Below are 19998 nucleotides of genomic sequence, written 5' to 3'. Positions count from 1 at the left end.
CTCACAAGGGATGTAATAGTAGACTCCATGTATTTGTCCAGAATGGGTATCCAATGTTCTGGTCCATACGCCCTGTGATCCCAACAATGACTGTGAGAAGTCTGTTCAGTCTACATACTTGCTAGCCTGTTGTTATCAGACCCAAGTTCACTGTGTGAATGTATGGGTTTGGCCACAGTCCAAATGCAATTGCTTTCAGTCATTGCATCTTGTGGGGCATAAACTTTGGGTTAATTTTGAAACTATGGGAGCAGCCTTTAACTTATTGGCACTGACCACCATATGCACTGAAACCACTGCAACTAAATTTAGAAAACAGATGCTCCTACATCATCGCACTTTGCCAACTCCATTAGTCACTAACTGGTTCGTCTTTTACGAGTGGCTGAGCAAACAATGTGAAACGTGTTTCCAGACCATAATCACACCAAAGAAAACTGAAGCTATAGGTCTGGAGGAGTCAAGTAACATACTTGGACTTCTGAAATGAACACTGAAGAGCTCCACCTGGAACATTTTGGTAGTACGGTAGCTGTTGGATGATAGACACTTCTGGCTGGGTTACCTTCCCAAGCTGCAGAGACTGTGAACGTTATATGAAATGTGTATGATATACTACCTCCTTCTAAATGTTGAGCTTTAATTGGCCTTTCTGAGTGCCCAGAATCTGTGACTTCTCTTCTAAAGCTGTACGGATCAATCAACTGGCCATCATGTGGAGATAATACTAAACATATGTACCAAGTCCCAACTCTTTTATAGTAATTTTGAATTAATTATGAATATGTTACACTTGTCTCCATATACAATTTTATTTGATATATTTAATAATTGAGAGTAAGAAGCACAGAGTATTTTGTTATTGGTAGTATGCAGCATTAGAGTGACTGTTACAGTACGAATTATAGGCAGTTAGAAATGTTTGAATGTTTCCCCAAAGTTCAAAAATATGTATATCAGGACTTATAGAGCTCATAATTAACATGTTGTACCTTGTTTGTTCAATCTGTACAAAAACAGAAATATAAAATAACTAATAGTTTATCTCTCCTCAGACAACAGCATTATCAGCAAAACAAAAGTCACACAGACTGCACAATTATCATATATTTAAAATCCAGACCACAGAGCGTCAAAGAGATTTAGAGTTTTAACAAAACACGGTAAATGTTTGAAGGTTTGTGCCGTGGTTCACACATCACTTTTCTATAATTCATTACTGGCATGATTGGTGTCCAATAAATAATCAGACTGGATTTAGTCAAATAAAAGATCAGCTCTATAACATTCCCCTGGTACGGAAAAAAAACAACGAAGCTATGACAAAACTATTGTAGATTTTGGGATTTTGATTTGTTACCAAAAAAGGGCTTAATTATCGTACCAAATCCATATAAAATCAGGCAGTACTGTGTGTCAAGAAGTCCTTGTGCAGCATTGTTTGCCAACTTTCTGTTCATGCACAGGCATGCTTTAGATGTTTAACATCATATTCATTCATCCATTTATCATTTCAGAGCTGAGCTTAAAACCTACATACCTCTGGTCATAATGGAAGCTAAAGCTAAACATGGAACAGCAGGATACAGTAGTATTGTCATCTTTATATCCACTGACCTGATACTTTTTTTGTTAATGCTCTACATAGTAAATCAGTGAATAGTAAATATTTTACTTTGAGTCAGCGTTGTTAATAAATATCATTGGAGTGGGATCGACAAACTTGAACTGAATTAATGGGGGGGCACTCACTCTTTCCTCAGATCTCATTACTACTCCTTTGGGGTAATTAAAGACCAGTGACATTTGTTTTGAAGGGATGACTCAGGCCTTGCCTTCATTCACCACCACCACCACTGAGCCTTTATTGAATTAAAACTGACCAGCCTATGGAAGTGGCACTTGTATAAGTGATGTGTATACAATGAATGCGGAAAATGTCATGAACACAAATTATAATAGTTTTCCTTTAATCCTTTCCTTTAGTCATTCAGAGCATGACAGACATTCTGCTTTACATTCCCCCACATTTAGAAACAACTTTCAAAAAATGTACAGTCAAATACTGACAGCAGCAACCGCCAGTTTACAGAAAATTGCCACTTATAATAAATAAATAAAAAGCCAAAAGCAACTTGTTTCCTAATCCCATAGTTCCAATATGTAAATGTAATCTTCTTGCTGGAAAATCTTTAGAACATAAGCAGCAACAAAGTCTCAAAACTAAAACCACACCTGCTGTGCTATAACAAAACATTAACTCCTACCTGCTGATGAGTCACAATCCTTAAGCAGCTACAACAAAATGAATATGCAGGAAGTATCACACAGTGCTTTGAATTTAATAAACCTAACTCATTAATTAGCAATGAGGAACTGCAACGAGTGATCATAATTGATTTAAATGATTGATTTTAGTTTTAAATACTCCTGGACTGGTGGGAGCAGGGAGGCTGTCTCTCCTATGGGTTTTAATGGAGTTAAACACCCATGCATGTGGATGGAAACTGTCAGCACTCCACCGGCAAATGATGTTATGTAAGAGAAGTGGGATGCTTCGTATGGGAGCCTGATAGCAGTTTAGATGGTGGTGGATAGAAATAAAAGGGCCAGATGAGTCTTGTGTGTAGCTTCAGGAGCTGCACATTAAGAGCACGAAGCAGCTAAAAGATTGCTTCTATTTTTATAGTGTCTTCTCTTAAACTTTCAAGGTTGTAATGCGTCAGTGTCATAAGTAATTTTCGAAGTAATTGAGAACTAAACCCACGTCTTTGTGATGTCAAATTTAAACAGGAATAGGAGCTGGAAATTATTATTTTAGAAGTGCAAAAAGGTCATTTTAGTGACAGGAAAACTGTACCAAAAAACAAAGAGGTACAGTCAGCTATCGGGAATGAAAAGAAAAATATCTCATGAATACCATTATTTTTATCTGGGTCCAAAAGAATGTATCGTAGAGATGCGTTTGTCTCTCCGGCAAAACGACAGAACTTCTTTTTTTCATCAGGGATTTAAATTGGTCATGGCTGATGCAGTTCAAATGGGAAGGACTTTAACTCGCTTGAGTACAAGACCCGTTTGCATCTCTTCAAGGACAACGTCTGTGTGGTTGAGGTCATGCGTGCCTGGAATATGTTAAAAGCCAGCAAAGACAGGACTGAATAAGAATGTGCAAAGGGTCAACATGCATATCCAACTAACGGCAAGACAGAGCATCATGTATGAAAGGAGCTTTGTTTCAGTATAAAACATCCATCATTTAAAAAAAATTACACCTCCTCTATAACACTGACTGACTGACAGCGTACATTTGTACACAGCATACATAAACACTTTCCAAAAGCGCTTACATAACTTCAATCCTTGGTGGACAAAACACTGATGTCAAATCAACTTGTGATTGATTGATTGATATAATTATTATAGTGAGTCCAAATCTGACCAATTTCCATGATCATCCGAAAGGATTTCACACCAAGTCAAATGACGAAAGAAAAAAAAGGAATATTCTTCATATTGTCGTCTGACTATTGTTCATTTGCACAAGCAACGCAAATTTGTATTTCAGCCACTCAGTACAGCCCCTGTGTGTTACAAGCTCACTAAAGTATGATATCATAACACATATTGGTGCATAAACCTGCATGTAACCAGACATAATATCACAACTTAAAGACAATGGGACACCGGTCGAGGCGCAAGTAGTATGGCCAACATCTTTATTATTTTTGTGTGCACGAGCGCAACTCTGGCACAGTGGTGAAGAAGGAGGAATATATATTAGAAGGTGTGTCACAACAAAGTTCATGGCCACTCAAATCCACTTCTCTCATTCCCTTTAAGACCTCTGGAGCAAAGCAGACTGTCAGTTTCTTATGAATGAAATAAAAGTATATCTGATATATATTATAGCTTACTTTTCTTGAAGTTCAAGGTCTAATCACCAAATTAATGCTGCTGTGGGCTTGGTGAGAGGTAACTAGTAATATAATGAACTCCTCTTCTGGTATTATGACAACCGCTGTCCAGTTTAGGAAGCAGTTCAATTATATAAGACAAAAACCTGCATCTTATAGACCCCAAACACTGGCATTCTTTAAATGTCAAATTGAACAAAGAACACTCATCCAATATAATTAAATCAGGTGCTGGGATGATGTTGAGGACTGAGCAGAAGAAAATTCCAGATGGAATGCCGACATAAATTTGTAAATTTATGAAAACTCTAAACATTTAGACTATAATACAAAAATAATAAGCTGAGAGACACTAAACCTCTCCATAGTGCTGAGTGAAACTGGAGAAGTGGTGGTACGTTTCAGTGGCTTTGTAGCTGATAGCTACCATTTTCGATTAACCCTTGTGTTGTCCTTTGGTCAAAATGACCCGCAGCCGTGTTCAACCAAGTTCTATTTTATTTCTATATTTTTATATTTTTTGGGATCATTGGTCATCATTCTTTAAAGAAACCCTCACAGCCTTCTTGTCACCAATGATCCCAAAAAATATGAAAATAAAATAGAAATTGGTTGAACACAGCTGCGGGTCATTTTGACCCAAGGACAACAGGAGGGTTAAGATGTCAAATATATTTCCAGCCTCAGCCCAAAGGATACAGTGTTGCAGTGGAAAACAAGGAATCACAGAATTTATACAAAAAACTGAGAGGAAGACTGACATTGGTAAAATCTCTTTATCACTATTTCAGAATTTAAGAGCTATTTAAATATCGGTTTCCTAGTTTGGCAGAAAAGGCAAAAAAAAAGGAAGATGACAAATCTGGACTCATCCAAGATCACAGACTGTCGTCGACAAAATCAGGGGCCAAGAATGACTAAAGCCTGAGATTAGAAAAAAAACAAAACTCAAATACAGAGTAAGTAAGGATATGAGTGCTGCAAACATGAATACCACAAGCCTGGAGTTTAAGGTCTTTCTAAAGCACATCAACTTCAAAGTAAAAAGGATAACTTTCAATGTCAACAAGGGGAAAAAAAGAAGCTGCATTTGAAAAGAAAGAGTAAAAAGGAAAATCTCTGAACTAGAAATATGTCAGCCCTCAACGCTTTACCAACTGCTTTCTGTACTTCTGTTTATTCATTCTCATCTAAAGCAACAAACCTCTTTGCAAGCCAACTTAATTGTCCTTTCACTTCACAAAGAATCACATGTTGATTGCATGGTTATACATCCTCCATCCAGGTGAGGGTGGCCACAGTGAAGCATCAGGTATTTTGATGGCAGAGTAAGAGAAACTTAAATTCAATTTATGCAATGACCGGACAATGTGACACAACATCCCCAAGGACAAACTCTGAGTCATCAATACATTAGATAAGGAGAGGTGATTGAAGAGATGACTCTTTCTATGGTATCTTGGCACATTCTTGTACAAAGCTGCAATGCACAAGCAGATGAAGCACACACACACACACACACACACACACACACACACACACACACACACACACACACACACAACTGCTATCAAAGATGAATAACACTCAGAAAAGGAGAACAGTCAGAAACAAATTTCTTCAGTTGCATTCTTAAGAAAAACCCAAGGGCCAAAGGTCTAACTACCTTAGGCATAAAAAAAGAAAATAGACTCAATACAGCGTTGAAATGAGAATGAATATCATAAACTGGATCCATGTGTTTCTTCAAGTGTCATGTGATATGAAGTGCCATCAACGTGTAGAAGCTTTTGGATGTTCTCTAATTAGCTTTCTATCTTTGTCCCAAATGTGCCGTCATGCATATCGTCTGTGTTGTTATGTCTTTTGTTGTCCCTGTACAAAAGATCTGTCACTAATCACTAACTTTGCTCCCTCACATAATAATATGCAGCATACTTTTCAGGAGCTCAGTTCATCTCCAGCTTGATACATATGTCTAGTAGGTGGATTCAGTATTTAAAAAGATTTTTCTTATGCTAAAATGTTTCTTCTTGACTTTGGAATTAAATATTGATGATGAGGACAGAACAGATTAAAAACCTGCTAATAGACTTTGAGGTTTTTTTGTTTGTTTTTGTTTTTGTCTTCTTTCAGCCACCAACATATTTGAGGAATGATCCAAGAATCTGATGGCTGCTTTGATTATCAATACAAAAAGAGTTAAAGATGTAGATAGGTGCATATATACAGTATGTACAATCATAAAGTATTGTTATCAGTCATTAAAAAAAGTTTTAAAAAAAAACAAACAAAAAAAACAGGAGAACAGCTGTGGTGGCACTACTACAGGAATACTGCCATTTTGTCTACGCCATTGGCGGTGAGATCAAGACAGATGGCCGCCCACCTCTGAGCCTTTTTCTGTCAAAGGTTTCTTCCTATTAAGAGGGAGTTTTTCCTTCCCTCTGTTGGAGGTTTTTCTCCCTTAAAGAGGAGTTTTTTTTCCCCTCCTAGCTTATGTGGGAATTGTTGAATTGTTGGTTTCTCAGTATGATGTTGTAAAGTTCTTCTGTAAGGACTTTAATGTGTTAAGTGCCATGAAATAACCTCTGTTGTGACTTGGCGCTATATAAATATAATTTAACTGAATTGAATTGAGATACATATGAGGTGTCCTTTGGAGTCGGCCCTGTGACCAACCAGGTCAAAGAAGAAGATCATGTGACGAAGACAACAGTGTAACTAATGCTGCATTCAAATGGGGTCGTATTTACTGTATACACAGTTCATATGATATGAATGGCCAAAAAGAGACTTTTCTGTAATTCCGTACAATGCTAGGTTACTTGTTCTACTTTATTGTCAAAATATTTAAAACATTGACAATAAACACAACAATGTCCAAAATAAAATAGTCATCAAATGACAAAACATGTTTACAGAAGCTTAACAAGGTGTAATGCACCAAATGATGTGCTGTTAACACCACATTATACAGCTACTGTCCAAATATGTATCCTTTCAGAGGTGGTGATATCTACTAGGTATGGGCAGACACACCAATATTTACTTGGAAAAGTATTTAAGATAGACACAAGCAATATACAAACAAGATTAATATACACCTGTGCCAAATATTTAAGCGACTAACCATTCCTGTGACATCACCAATTAACTTGTTTAAAAATGCCTGCGCCCTGCTGGCGAAAAAGTGAAATACAATCAAGTTTTTTTTTTTTTTTTTTTTTTTTTTTAATGAACTCTCGGTGAATGTAAAATTGTATTTCTGTGTCATATCTTGCCAAAGGTAAAAAATTCTCAGGTAAGTTCTGTCTTCCTTTCAAGATGTCCAAGTGGATTTATAGATGTTTATTTATGTTCATTTGTCTTCTGTTTGCTTCATCCTGCTGAATATGTGTGTCTATTACAGACCAAATCTTGTATTTATGTGAAGTTTGAAATCCTGTCTGGAACGCTCAGTTAAATTACCAGGAACTACAGAGAATATTTGATCCTGCACCTCTCACTTGGGTTAATCCCATCCAAAACGGCCTGTAGTGATCAAATAATGAAAATTCGTCACCCATCATTGCTTGACTTGCATTTAGCAATTTAGGCACTTTAATGGGTTTTGGTTTTGGCGAGTGCAGCAGGCTCTGATGAGAGTTACAACAAATGCCCTGCTATTACCAGTCAAACCTATTCTTTCATACAAATTGATTGAAATAAGTTAGGCCATGTCATGAAAGTCTCACTTGAATGGAAACACTATTAAACTACGTTGTATAACTTCCTGACACCTCCCGTGCCTCCTTGATACAGATGACCCATTTACTGAGTGTACATTAGCTGTGAATGATATCATATGTGATTAAATCAGCTGCAGTTTTGTGATGGCAAGATAATCGTTTTGACCTGATTGTATATTATGTTATTTTTGCTCTCTCAATCATCTAAAGTTACTATATTTAGCATTTACACAAACAGCAGCACTGCCATTCATGCAGCTCTGATTAAGTGTGTGTACATTGAGCGAAACGTTCATGTAGAGAGGAAAAATTAATTCCATGACAAACTGAGTAGGTCAGTTTTGTAGGCCCCACACTTTTTATTACTTCCTTCCTGCCATGCACTGCATTCTTATTAGTGCCATGTCATTTGCTGCCATGTGACTTTGCTGCCAAATATCCAAAGGTGAAACTCGACAGTCATAAATGTTCGACACACACAGCAGGGAGCAGCTGAGAAAAGAAGCTAAATAATGTTTACTTGTCTGACTTAAGAAAACACAATTATTATTACATAATCGCCGACTGGCATTTATTTTAGTTGACCAAAGTGATTTTGCATTATGATTCAAATTGCTTTTATTCACCAGCATAAAAAACAGCTGGATATAACTAATAGAAATGTCACATTTATCATAATTTCCATGTCATTTTCCATTGTTTGAGGTTTGATTAGTGCTCTTTTAATGACGTAATTTCCCTTTGACCTATTGTTCTGCTGATTTAATAGCACATGGTGGGATCCTAACTCTTGACCTACATTTACGTTATAAAGTAATCTACCAAAAAATATGCTTGCAGGTATTTAATGGGCCGATGCAATGTGCTGGATGACAAAGGCACCAAATTTATCTCTTTAACTAAAAGTAATTTGTTCATGTTGGTGAGGCTGTCTGAATCCTATCCAATTATTTTTACCATGACAGATCCACATGTACAAACCACATGGATACAATACAAAATATCATAAAAAAAATAATACAGAAAGAATGTGAAAATTACATTTAAAAATATATTTCCAGAGGCCAAGGACTGAGATGGAGGGTGATGTGACACACAAAAATCATATATACAAAATATATTGGGAGGCAATAGATAGACATTTTGTACATAAATACCCTATTTGGCTTGTGAGATTTTTCTAGCCAGTTGAAATGTGAGAACGTGTCAGACCAGCTGCTGATTTTGGGCCAATGGAAGAAATGCCAAAATGAAGAAAAGATAATAACTTACAATATTTAACTGTACCTACTGTGTTGACTGGAAGCATCTCAGTAGCAAAGCATTTTCTTAGCCCGATTTTGTAGACCTGCTGATTTGGTCATTAGTGGTTGCTTTTTTTTTGTCAATTTTGTGTTTATTATTGTTATTTCCTGCTTTGTTGTGCTGTTTGTTTGTTGTCTTCCTATGCAACTCTCTTCTCCGCTCTCTTGAGATTTTTGTCCTGCAGGTATCCGCGACTCTGGGGCTACATAGTTCCTGTCAGCGGTAAGTGGCCCCAACAGTTTCTTGGCTCATGTCTCTCTATGCTGTTCATTTCTCTCCATGCTCTTCCCTCACTGCAGCCGGTTGAGGCAGATGCCGGCCCACTTCTGGTTCTTTCCGGGGGGTTCTTTCAGGTTCTTTATTTTTGTTAAAAGTTTTTATTTTCTTCCTCCCAGTTATTGCACATTTGGGAATTGTGGTATCGTTAGGTTCCTATCTATAATGTTGTTAATAGGTAAAGTTTCGTTATAAGGACTTTACTATGTTAAAAGCCTTGATATGACTTGTGTTGTGATTTGGCACTATACAAAACAGTTGACTATAATGGAAATTAAAAACAAATTCCTTCACATAAATACTTTGTAACTATATTTCACATAAAGTGAGGAAGGAGTAAAACACATTTCTTTACATTCTTGAAAGATCAGGAGTAGACATTAATGTTGTGATATATGATTGGGAGTCTGCACAGCATGTCTAATTATGAAAATTGACCGGATTCCGCTGTTCCTGTGTTTGACTTCCTGCCCGGCTGATCTGTTATATGCAGTTTGATGCAGCTTCTTTCAAAAATAGACTCCCCGGTGGACTCAAGTCTTTCACCTCACATGAATAAATGAAAGCGACTGTCAAAGTTCAGCAAACTATCAGGTGGTGAAATCAAGGAAAAACCTGTCCAATTTAAATAACGTAACATCTTCATGGTGCCTTTTTTTAGTTACAGAAAACAATTATTTTTAAGAATGTTTAACTGCAACTCAGCACAATCATTCTGATAAAGCTATATTGTGTAAATAATGTGTTAACTTTTTGTTGTTTTATTTATGAATTTAGTTAATTTAATCAGATGTTTATTTATTTAATTATGCTATTTTTAATTGACATTGTTCAATATTAGATATTTTGTGTTTCATTAAATGTTCTATTGAAGTGAAAAAGAACCAAAGTCTGAGGGAGAGGAAAAGATCAGGGCTAACAGAAGAGTTTGTTTTGTCTTTGCTTACAGCCTACAATTGTCATTATACTGTTCTTGTAATAAACTCTGAAGCCAAGTGATGCCTCAGTTTCTTCAGATGCATCTATATCATGTGATGTAGAGCAGGCTGGTACTTGGCAGATGTTTCTGCAACCAGTGCAGTAATAACAGTAATGTGTAACCTTAATTCGTCTGCATATGAATGCTCTCAATCTGGAGACAGCTCAATGTGAAATTTTTGTATTTTACGTCAGCACATTTTCAGTTCTGTTTATGTGAAATGAGATGACATGCATTGGTATTAACAAATGTTTTTAATTGTCCTCCCTTTTAATATTGAACATCTAACCAACTGTGCCTTCCGCACATCCAGCTGTACCAATCAAACACTTTACTATTGCTGCACACCAGACAAATGTTTCACCTTAGACTTTGAAAAAAGTTTATTACTGCAAGCACATTAAACTTATATGTTGCCATTTCTTCTCATTAAAATATCTGTATATTCTCCCAGTCTTGCTTTTTAAAATCATTTTTAAATGGACAGAACACAAGAATTTCATTATAAAGTGCAACTTGTGATGATTGGACAATAAGGTTAAATCTTGGATGTACCTTTCCTCTTGCCTGTGCTGTCCATGTTACTTAGGTTACAACTGATAATAGTGTCTCCCTTAATTACATCTTCTAGCTGTGGTGCATATAGCAACAGGCAGCTCATTGCATTGTTAACCACATCTGCTTATGTTTGCTGGACCGAACGAGAGGCTCATGCACCACTTCGCCCTGTCTGTACTGGTTGGAGCCCAGTAGCTCCTCAGGCAGCCCTCACATCTGTGATCAGTCACACACATTATCACCCAATCCTCAAGACCAGAAGTTGGACAGCTGTGCTCTCCAGCTGTGATTTGCATAACTCATTTAAAGCCAAGCTGTCTGGCTGATTCAGGGTATCATTTGTCTGAGAAAGTTGTGCCCTTTGGGTTCTCAAACTACCGCTCTCTTTTTCTGCTCAGAAGCCAACTGGACTCGTTTGGTAGAAAGCTTTGTTGTCAGCAGGGCACGAGGGATAAAACCCTAAAAACTTGAGCACTTTGGATTGCCAGGTGCAGAGAAGATGCACCTATGATTGTCTTTATATGGCTCTTTGGCTTGCTGTTGTCTTTTCATTCAGTCTTGTCATCAAATGTTCTGCTAAAGCGCCTCCTTGGCATTTTTCCATTGCCTTGTCTGCCACATTTTTTGCTCTCACTGTGTTCAGAGACAGTACATCTAAGCATTAGTGAAGCTAAAACATGATGACACTGTGTTGAAGGGAGGTGTGGTTGATCCTTCAACAACTAATCTTTTAAATTTGATAAGCTTTTACTGTTAAATGACTGCGCCTCACACAAATTGCCTGTCCCACTTTCACTTTCTGACGAAGTTCCCTGCTCATTTGGGATGTATCTCCCATCATACTCAAGATTGTTCATTTCTCTCACTCGCACTTTGTTTCTCCTTTCTTCTAGCCTGCATGTTTTATTACTTAATTTTCTTCACTGAGCGAGATTTTGGCATTGAAAATAAAAATAATGTTTTAGAAACTCCATGTTCTTTGTGATTTATTGGTAGAGATAAAACCAGATGACTTCCTTCAGAAATGGCTGTGAAATATCAACAGTGCGTTTTAGCTATTGACACAAATCAAGCACTTTAAATATCTAAATAAAATGAAAAGATTAAAAAAAAATGGAATGAATTACGATCAAATAAAAGCACAGAAACCTCTCCTCACAAGTAATGTCAGCATAAAAAAAGAGAAAAGTTACACTAAAGCAACTATAGAGATTTAGCTAGAAAAATTAAACACATAATAAAAGCACTTTAAAACAGTCTTCCTCCCGACCTTTTTTGCAGAAAGGTTTCCCAATACTTTGCACCATATAAGATCAACAATACTGGAGCCAATAGCTAATTCTGCACTTTGAGTTAAGAACTACTTTTACAGGACTGTAATGTGAAATGTGTATGATAAATCTTGTCTGTAATGAAATGAAACGTAATGACACTCTTTTGGATTTGAGTCAGTTTGAGTGCAACTATCAGGCCTTTCAGTAAGACTCTGATATACAAGTACAAGTAGAACCTCGAGAACAACCAGTGGTGCACAGCACAGTTTGGGAATCCAGTTTAGAAGAATGCAGCTCACATCGATATGTTCAAGCAGGGTTAACTCTTTTCAAGAAACAATCTTCTTGGACATTTTCCTTGACATAAAGTTATATGACAGATTGGAATCATGCTTCAGGCTAACAAATTTCTCTATGTGAAAGTCTTCTGTAAAACAATACAGTGCACAATCCTGTAGATGTTTTGATTCTCATACATCACTGAACATCTTGAGAGAGGCATCAGATGAATTGAAAAGAACAAGTAGTCCTGCAACTGATGGCAGAGATATGCCCCCCACCTTGTCTCACACATTAAATAATACATGGCTTTAAAAGTAAAGCTTGTTAGCAGCCAACAGTTAGTAATGTTAACATTTGAAAAATGAATACACTTATGGGTTTCATGGTTGCCCACAACTTACACCAGTTCAGTTGCTAATTCACTGTACAAAAAAAAAGAAAAGACTGTCAAAATAATTTTCTAGGACGACTATGGGAGGTTTTTCGGGGACATTTTACTATTTAAAAAAAAATTCCAGGACTGGTACAGAAATATCCAGGTTTCCCAGGACTCCTTGTCAGTGTTTAAAGCATTCAGATATTGTTTTGTCTTTCTCATCCATTTTAAACTTTGGCTAAATCTGTTTTTAATATGAAACTGCAATTTTTGCAACAAGTGCATTCCACTTTTTTTCTGCAAATGACCTTGATATGAAGCAATACGTTTGTATTGTCCAATTTTTATTTTCCGTGATTTGAATGGATCATTAAAAGCTGAGGAATTATCCCAAATTGTTGACATATCTTAAATAGACATTTGTTTCTGTTTATATACTATAACGTTATATAATATTTACGTGGTTTTAGGTCTGAATGATACCTAAAATCTCTCTAACATCTGCATATATAAAATAAATAATCTCCTTAAATACCAAAAAAAAATAATCCAATTAAATTCAATCTCTGATATCCCTCTTCCTTTAATTCCCATCTCCTGTCATCTGTCTACTGTCCAACACGATGAAGCTCAGCCCGCCTCACATCCTGACCTTTCTTCAACCTTGACTATTCCAGCCCTCCTTAGTATTGTCCTGCTCTTGTACTGTTCAGCCATGTTGTCACCCACTGATAGCTCTGACCTTTAGGGTTATTTACTAGTGCAAGAGCCAAAGGGTAGTGGAGCACTATTCATTATATCTAACTGTTTTCTTTTATTGCTATGATAAAGAAGAGTGTACAAAAAAACAACAACATTGCAATATGTGGATCTTCTAGTAAAAATATAAACTGTAAATGCAAACATTTTCAAAAATCAAAAGAAGCATTTCAGACAGTAAAAGGTTTCTACATACCAGGATCTAACTTGGAGAATGTATCCACATCCAGTAGACTCCTGTGGAAACAGAAAAAGCGCAGGTAAAAATGGATCCTTTCAGCCCTCTACATTGTTTGGAGACAATGTATTCCATTATTAGCATTTTCTAAATTCCATTTTTATCGCTTTTGTTCTTCACTCTCCTGAGTGTTTCTAAAAAGTCTCAACTAAGCTCGGAAAGTTAGGTCATGGGCAGATTCAAATTGCTCTAAAATTATTCTGTGAAACTATCGCAAAATGTTGTGCTGCAAACCCTTTCCCTGAAATGAAAGACAGGGTAAGTCCAATAAAACACTTGGTTACTGGTGAATCGCGTTCATGCATTTGAAGACCCTCAGGAGACAGAAGAAGAAGAGGTAAAGAGATTGAATTCATTACTGTGAACAATGCCTGCCTCTGTACTGTGAGATTGACCACAGCTCTAAAATACATATGGTTAAGGTCCAAAATGTTAGCATTTGTAAAATATTGTTACATCACTATTTGTACAAGGGAAGTTACAAAGGCATTTGGACTTTATAGCACTGAAGCATGCATCCATTCATGATTTTGGAAATTCTTAAAAAAAAGAGGGACTGACTTTGTTATTTACCATGGTTACAGTAAGCAATGTTCAATGGATTGTAAAAATATGAAGACTGTGAATACTTTTAGAGGGGATTTAAAAAAAAGTTATTTGCCCAAAATGTGGATTTAATCAGCCACAACCTGAGTCCAAGGCATCTTGTCAAGTCTGTGTCAGGAGTCCGGTTTTTTCCTCTGTTTTGCCCCCGATCACCTCTCCTCCTGTGTCCCCTCAGTCCCCTGTCTGCTTGTCTGTGGCCACGCCCCTCACCAGTCCCAGCAGCTGCAGCCACTCACCCCTGATCACCACCTGCAGGTGTGCTGCATCTCCCTGATCACCTCCCCGGACTATATGTACCCTGCCCCTGCACTCCTCTGGTTGTCGGTTCATTTTGTTAGTCACCCATCCGTCCTCCGTCTGTTCCCCGTCCGTCCTGTTCCCATTCCTCTGGCTTCTATTCCTCCTGCGGAGCTCCCTGTCAAAGTCACCAGTCGGTGGAGTTGCCCTCCCGACTCGGAGGATTATTGACGCCGTTCCTTCCGCTGGTCTGCCGGCTGCCCTGCCAGCCGTGTCTCCCTGGATCTGTTGGTCGAGTTGCCCTCCCGACTGGAAGCAAGTGGACATGATAGGTGCCACCTTTTAGTTTGTTTGTTTTTGTTTATTGCAATAAAGATTGTATTTTGGAACTGATACCTAAGTCTGTGAGCTTGCATTTGGGTCCTGGTAAAACATCACCTCATGACAGAATGAACCGACCAAGGAAGGACCCAGCGGCCACAGACTCGAGTCCAAGGTACATGACTTTGTTTCAGTATTTTGCCAGTCAGGCCCGCCGGAATGATCCTGTTTCCACTGAACACAGGACTGGGTTCGAGGGAACCCGTCTGTCCTTCTGGGACCGCCCAGAAGGAGGTGGCAACACCAGGGTCACCGGCCATCCGGCCCTGCTACGCCCTTGGTCTCTGCCGTCAGTCGCCACGAGCGAGCCTACAGCCCAGTCAGTCGCCACGAGCGAGCCTACAGCCCCGTCAGTCGCCACAACGGACTCTCTACCCCCGCAGCGCCAGCGAGCGATCCAGACGCCATTTGGGACGAGGAGTTGGTCCACAGCATCATGCAGGCCCTGCCTCCAGTTGCGGCCAATGATCCAGACGCCGCCCGGGCGTTGGCCCGCAAGGGCCTGCAGCGTGGCCTACGCGGCAGTAACGCTGCTCCTCCATTTCCTGTTGCTGGACAGGTCGTCGACGTCTTGTCTCCAGCTCCTGCATCCTCCGGCGCGGTCGTCGCCCCGCCTCCGGTGCGGTCGACGCCCCGCCTCCCAGCTCTGTCCTCCAGGGTGGTCGACACCCCTCCTCCAGCTCCTGCTGCCTCCGGGTGGGTCAATGCCCCGCTTCTGGCTCTGTCCTCTGGGGCGGTCGTCGCCCGGCCTCCGGGGCGGTCGTCGCTCCGGCTCTATCCTCCGGGGCGGTCGACGCCCCGCCTCCAGCTCCTGCTGCCTCCGGGTGGGTCGACGCTCCAGCCTCCGGCGCGGTCGAAGCCCCATCTGTCCTGCCCTGTGGGCGTCTTCCGGAGCGGTCACCCCAGGCCGTCCTGCCCCGTGCCCGTCCTCCGTCCACCTAGGTTTCCCTTCTCGTGTCTTGTGTTGTTGTGGTCCTCCGTCCCCCCTACTTCCACCTGGTCCAGTCCAGTTTTGGTTGCTGAGAGGCTCCCTTTGAGGGGGGGGGGTACTGTCAGGAGTCTGTTTTTTTCCTCTGTTTTGCCCCCGATCACCTCTCCTCCTGTGTCCCCTCAGTCCCCTGTCTGCTTGTCTGTGGCCACGCCCCTCACCAGTCCCAGCAGCTGCAGCCACTCACCCCTGATCACCACCTGCAGGTGTGCTGCATCTCCCTGATCACCTCCCCGGACTATATGTACCCTGCCCCTGCACTCCTCTGGTTGTCGGTTCATTTTGTTAGTCACCTGTCCGTCCTCCGTCCGTTCTGTTCCCCGTCCGTCCTGTTCCCATTCCTCCAGCTTCTATTCCTCCTGTGGAGCTCCCTGTCAAAGTCACCAGTCGGTGGTGTTGCCCTCCCGACTCGGAGGATTATTGACGCCATTCCTTCCGCTGGTCTGCCGGCTGCCCTGCCAGCCGTGTCTCCCCGGATCTGTCGGTCGAGTTGCCCTCCCGACTGGAAGCAAGTGGACACGATAGGTGCCACCTTTTGGTTTGTTTTTGTTTATTGCAATAAAGACTGTATTTTGGAACTGATACCTAAGTCTGTGAGCTTGCATTTGGGTCCTGGTAAACACCACCTCATGACAGTCTGTCTCAGAACAAAGTCTCACTTATGAAACTTAGAGGTGGTATGTCCCAACAAAGAAGGGTCCAAATGACAGACTTATTCATGATTATGTTTTTGTAAATAGATCACAACATTTAAACTGAAAATAAAATACAATCTGTATTAAAAATAATTATGCGTTTTTGTTTTTTGGACAAAATGCTTCCATGTTTGTTACAAATGAGACGATGCATGCTTTAGCACTGCCCTGTTGTCAGTTGAGTTGCTGCAGAGTAGTGGGTGAGACTTTGGATGCATATTGGCTAAGTTTGGTTGTTATGATCAAGAAACCTAAAATACACCAGTTGATTTTCTTGCCCAAAGTTAGATATGATTGTTGCCACTCATTTAGGTTAAATAAAAAGCTACAGAGTGCTTAAGTTAGCTAATTTTAGCATAAAGGCTGGAAATAGAGGGAACAGGTCTGGCTCTGTCCAACTGGAGTTGTGCCATTAGAGATTTGTCCATTGGACAGCAGGGAAGCTTTAATATTAAAAATTTGTAGTTTACTAACTTGCTGTTAGTCCTGAGAAAAGATCCTCACTAATAGTGGTGGAAAGTAACACAATATATTTACTTAAATGCTGCACTAAGGTACAGTAAGGTACTTTACTTGATATATTTTCTATTTGATGTGATTTTATATTTCCTCACCATTTAATTTAACAAGTAAGTTTCTCAGTAGATAATATATTAAGCTTTTAAAATAATACATTGTTAAAAAAAATAAACTCGTGGTTTCCAACTTTTCTGGTTGGTGACGTCTTATAGAAATCAGTGTTTAGTCAGGCTTACATTTCAGATGTCTGAGTTGTTAACGGCACCACAGAAAAGGGATTTTTTTTTTTCCCCCTCTAAACTTCTCACATAAATTTGATAAAAGTAAAAAAACTGAAAACAGATTTGTCTTTCAGAAACTTAATTGTCTTCTTTTCTCTCCCATTAATCACCTCATGACCCCTTAGATTTATTTTGTGTCCCTCTATATAAAATAGGATATTAAGTATAAACTGGCTCCACCTCCAGCAGCTACATGCTGCTTACACACTTCAGTATTGATTCAGTAATAATAATCTAATGATGTCATAATAATATATACGTCAAAGGGACCAAACCAGTACTTTTACTGTCATACTTTTATTTAAATAGCATTTTTCTTGAAGGACCTTTACTTGTAATGGGAGTATTTTTACATTGCTGCATTGGTACTTAAGTACAGTATCTGCATACTTCTTATACCACTAAGTGTTAAAAAGATATGCCGGACCATTTTTCTCCTACATCCAGATCAGTAACAGATTATTTAAAAATTGGATAATAATTAAATAACTATTTGGAGGGTGTAACACATTTTTTATGAGGAATTTAAGTTCATGAAAATGCAATGTAATTTGGAAACTGCGCCCTCTCAAACATTAAAATGCATGATTATTCTGCCTACCAGCTCTGAGATTTATGACAGAGGGTTATGTACATTTAGTCTACAAGCATTTAATCCCCTATTACATTAGTCCATATAGTCCCACATCCACATAAAACCACATTGTATCATTTTTCACTTCAGTTTTTGGACAAATTAAGGATCAAATCATGTACCATATTAATTTGTTAGCTGTAAAGATGACACTGCAGGTTTATTACCTTCAGACAGCCAAGCTGTCTCCCACCTGCTCCCTGTCTTTATAATCAGCTGCTGGCTGTTGCATTTGTCATTATGTCTTACGAAAAGCCAATAATTGAAGGCAAAAAAGGACCACACATTTACAACTCACTGTGGTGCAAATCCAAGGTTAAACACAGAGAATGTCATCGTCTATCTCCTCAGATCACTTTGTCCTCCCAGGTTTGGGCTGTCTAACTCAGGTGTCTGGCCACCTCAAGTCTGGCTGATCTCAGGAGGGACTACACAGGAGCAACAGCTATTCATTATTCAGGAGCAGATTGAGAAGACGGTCCGCAAAACCCCAGGCAGGATAACAGTCTGGAAAAAGCCTGGTTGAGTTTCAGTGCTCGGTTAGTCCGTCACTCAGACAGTCAACCTGCGACCAAAAAGTGAAACCAGGTAGAAATAAGTGCGGTTGTGTTTCAGGGTTAGAAATTAAACCTTATTTATCCATTTCTGAATATTTTCACTGTATTTATTCACAAACATGAGATCCTAAATTACTTTTAATAGGTTCATGCATATTGGGGAAGCGGATGGAATTAACCATTTAACATGGACATCAGACATAGATAGATAGATAGATAGATAGATAGATAGATAGATAGATAGATAGATAGATAGATAGATAGATAGATAGATAGATAGATAGATAGATAGATAGATAGATAGATAGATAGATAGATAGATAGATAGATAGATAGATAGATAGATAGATTACCGATTACTTTTAATCGGTTCATGCATATTGGGGGAAGCGGATGGAATTAACCATTTAACATGGACATCAGAGATAGATAGATAGATAGATAGATAGATAGATAGATAGATAGATAGATAGATAGATAGATAGATAGATAGATAGATAGATAGATAGATAGATAGATAGATAGATAGATAGATAGATAGATAGATAGATTTTTTTTTTTATTTACACAAATTGCCTTGTTTTGCCTTGTATATGCACAATAGTGAATATTATATCGGTGCTATATCCGAAGAAGAACGTCGCACATCCAATTAACTTGTATGAATTTGGTGGTGCTTGCTTGTAAATCTAAATTTCGCATATTTTTCACCAAGAGAGTGACATGAGAGACTTTTAATCTGGGTTTGAACCCAACAACAACTCAAGGTATGTACAGTGGGAGAGTTTGACCTTACCTGCACGATACGGTAACTTCTATTTTAGTTGCAGGGACTCTGGTGTTGAGAGGATCGAATTCCCCTATTGATGCCATCATCGCGACTCACGACGCTGATGAGCATCCGCAAAGAAAGAAGAGAGAGAAGAAAGAGCGGATCATTCACAATAGGATCGTGATTGCAGTAAATCCATTATAGAGATCTTCCTGTGGGTTTTCGCTTCTGGAACAGAGAACAGCGGAGGAGGGGGAGAGAGAGGGAAATTGACAGGCAGAGAGAGAGAGAGAGAGACGGGGGAGGGAGGGCACTGAAAGTTGTGAGGCAGATTTAAAGTTCATTCATCCTTCATGCGTTCACGGTGCGCTCCCGGTGTGTGTCCGGTGCGGAGGAGGAGGGAGGAGAGCGCAGCCAACCAGAATCACCGGCAACAGCAAGGTGCTCTCTCTCTCTCTCTCTCTCTCTCTCTCTCTCTCGCTCTCTCTCTCTGTCTCTCTCTCTCTCTCTCTCTCTCTCTCTCTCTCTCTCTCTCTCTCTCTCTCTCTGTTTGTGTGTATGTGTTTGGTATAATTCAGTTCTCTACATTAGGGCTACGAATGTCATTGTTCGTCTAATATCTACTAAATAAGC

At 39.3% G+C, this 19998-nt stretch overlaps 1 protein-coding gene across 1 annotated transcript in view; it reads right to left on the bottom strand.

Annotated features, from left to right (window-relative positions):
* Positions 1 to 19723, bottom strand: part of LOC138193073 (copine-9-like) — an 87533-nt gene extending 67810 nt beyond the window's left edge. Inside the window, exons 1-2 of the mRNA XM_069140876.1 lie at positions 19390 to 19723; positions 13654 to 13694 (exon numbers count right to left, since the gene is read on the bottom strand). Of these exons, the coding sequence (XP_068996977.1) occupies positions 13654 to 13694; positions 19390 to 19469 (121 nt within the window). The 5' untranslated portion in view covers positions 19470 to 19723. The remainder of the gene's footprint in view (positions 1 to 13653; positions 13695 to 19389) is intronic.
* Between the last annotated feature and the right edge of the window lie 275 nt (positions 19724 to 19998).

This window comes from Embiotoca jacksoni, unplaced genomic scaffold, assembly GCF_022577435.1.
Source record: "Embiotoca jacksoni isolate LCO1_2020_lvr unplaced genomic scaffold, fEmbJac1.0.p SCAF_9, whole genome shotgun sequence".
Taxonomy (NCBI): domain Eukaryota; kingdom Metazoa; phylum Chordata; class Actinopteri; family Embiotocidae; genus Embiotoca; species Embiotoca jacksoni.
This window is presented reverse-complemented; position numbering and strand designations above follow the sequence as displayed.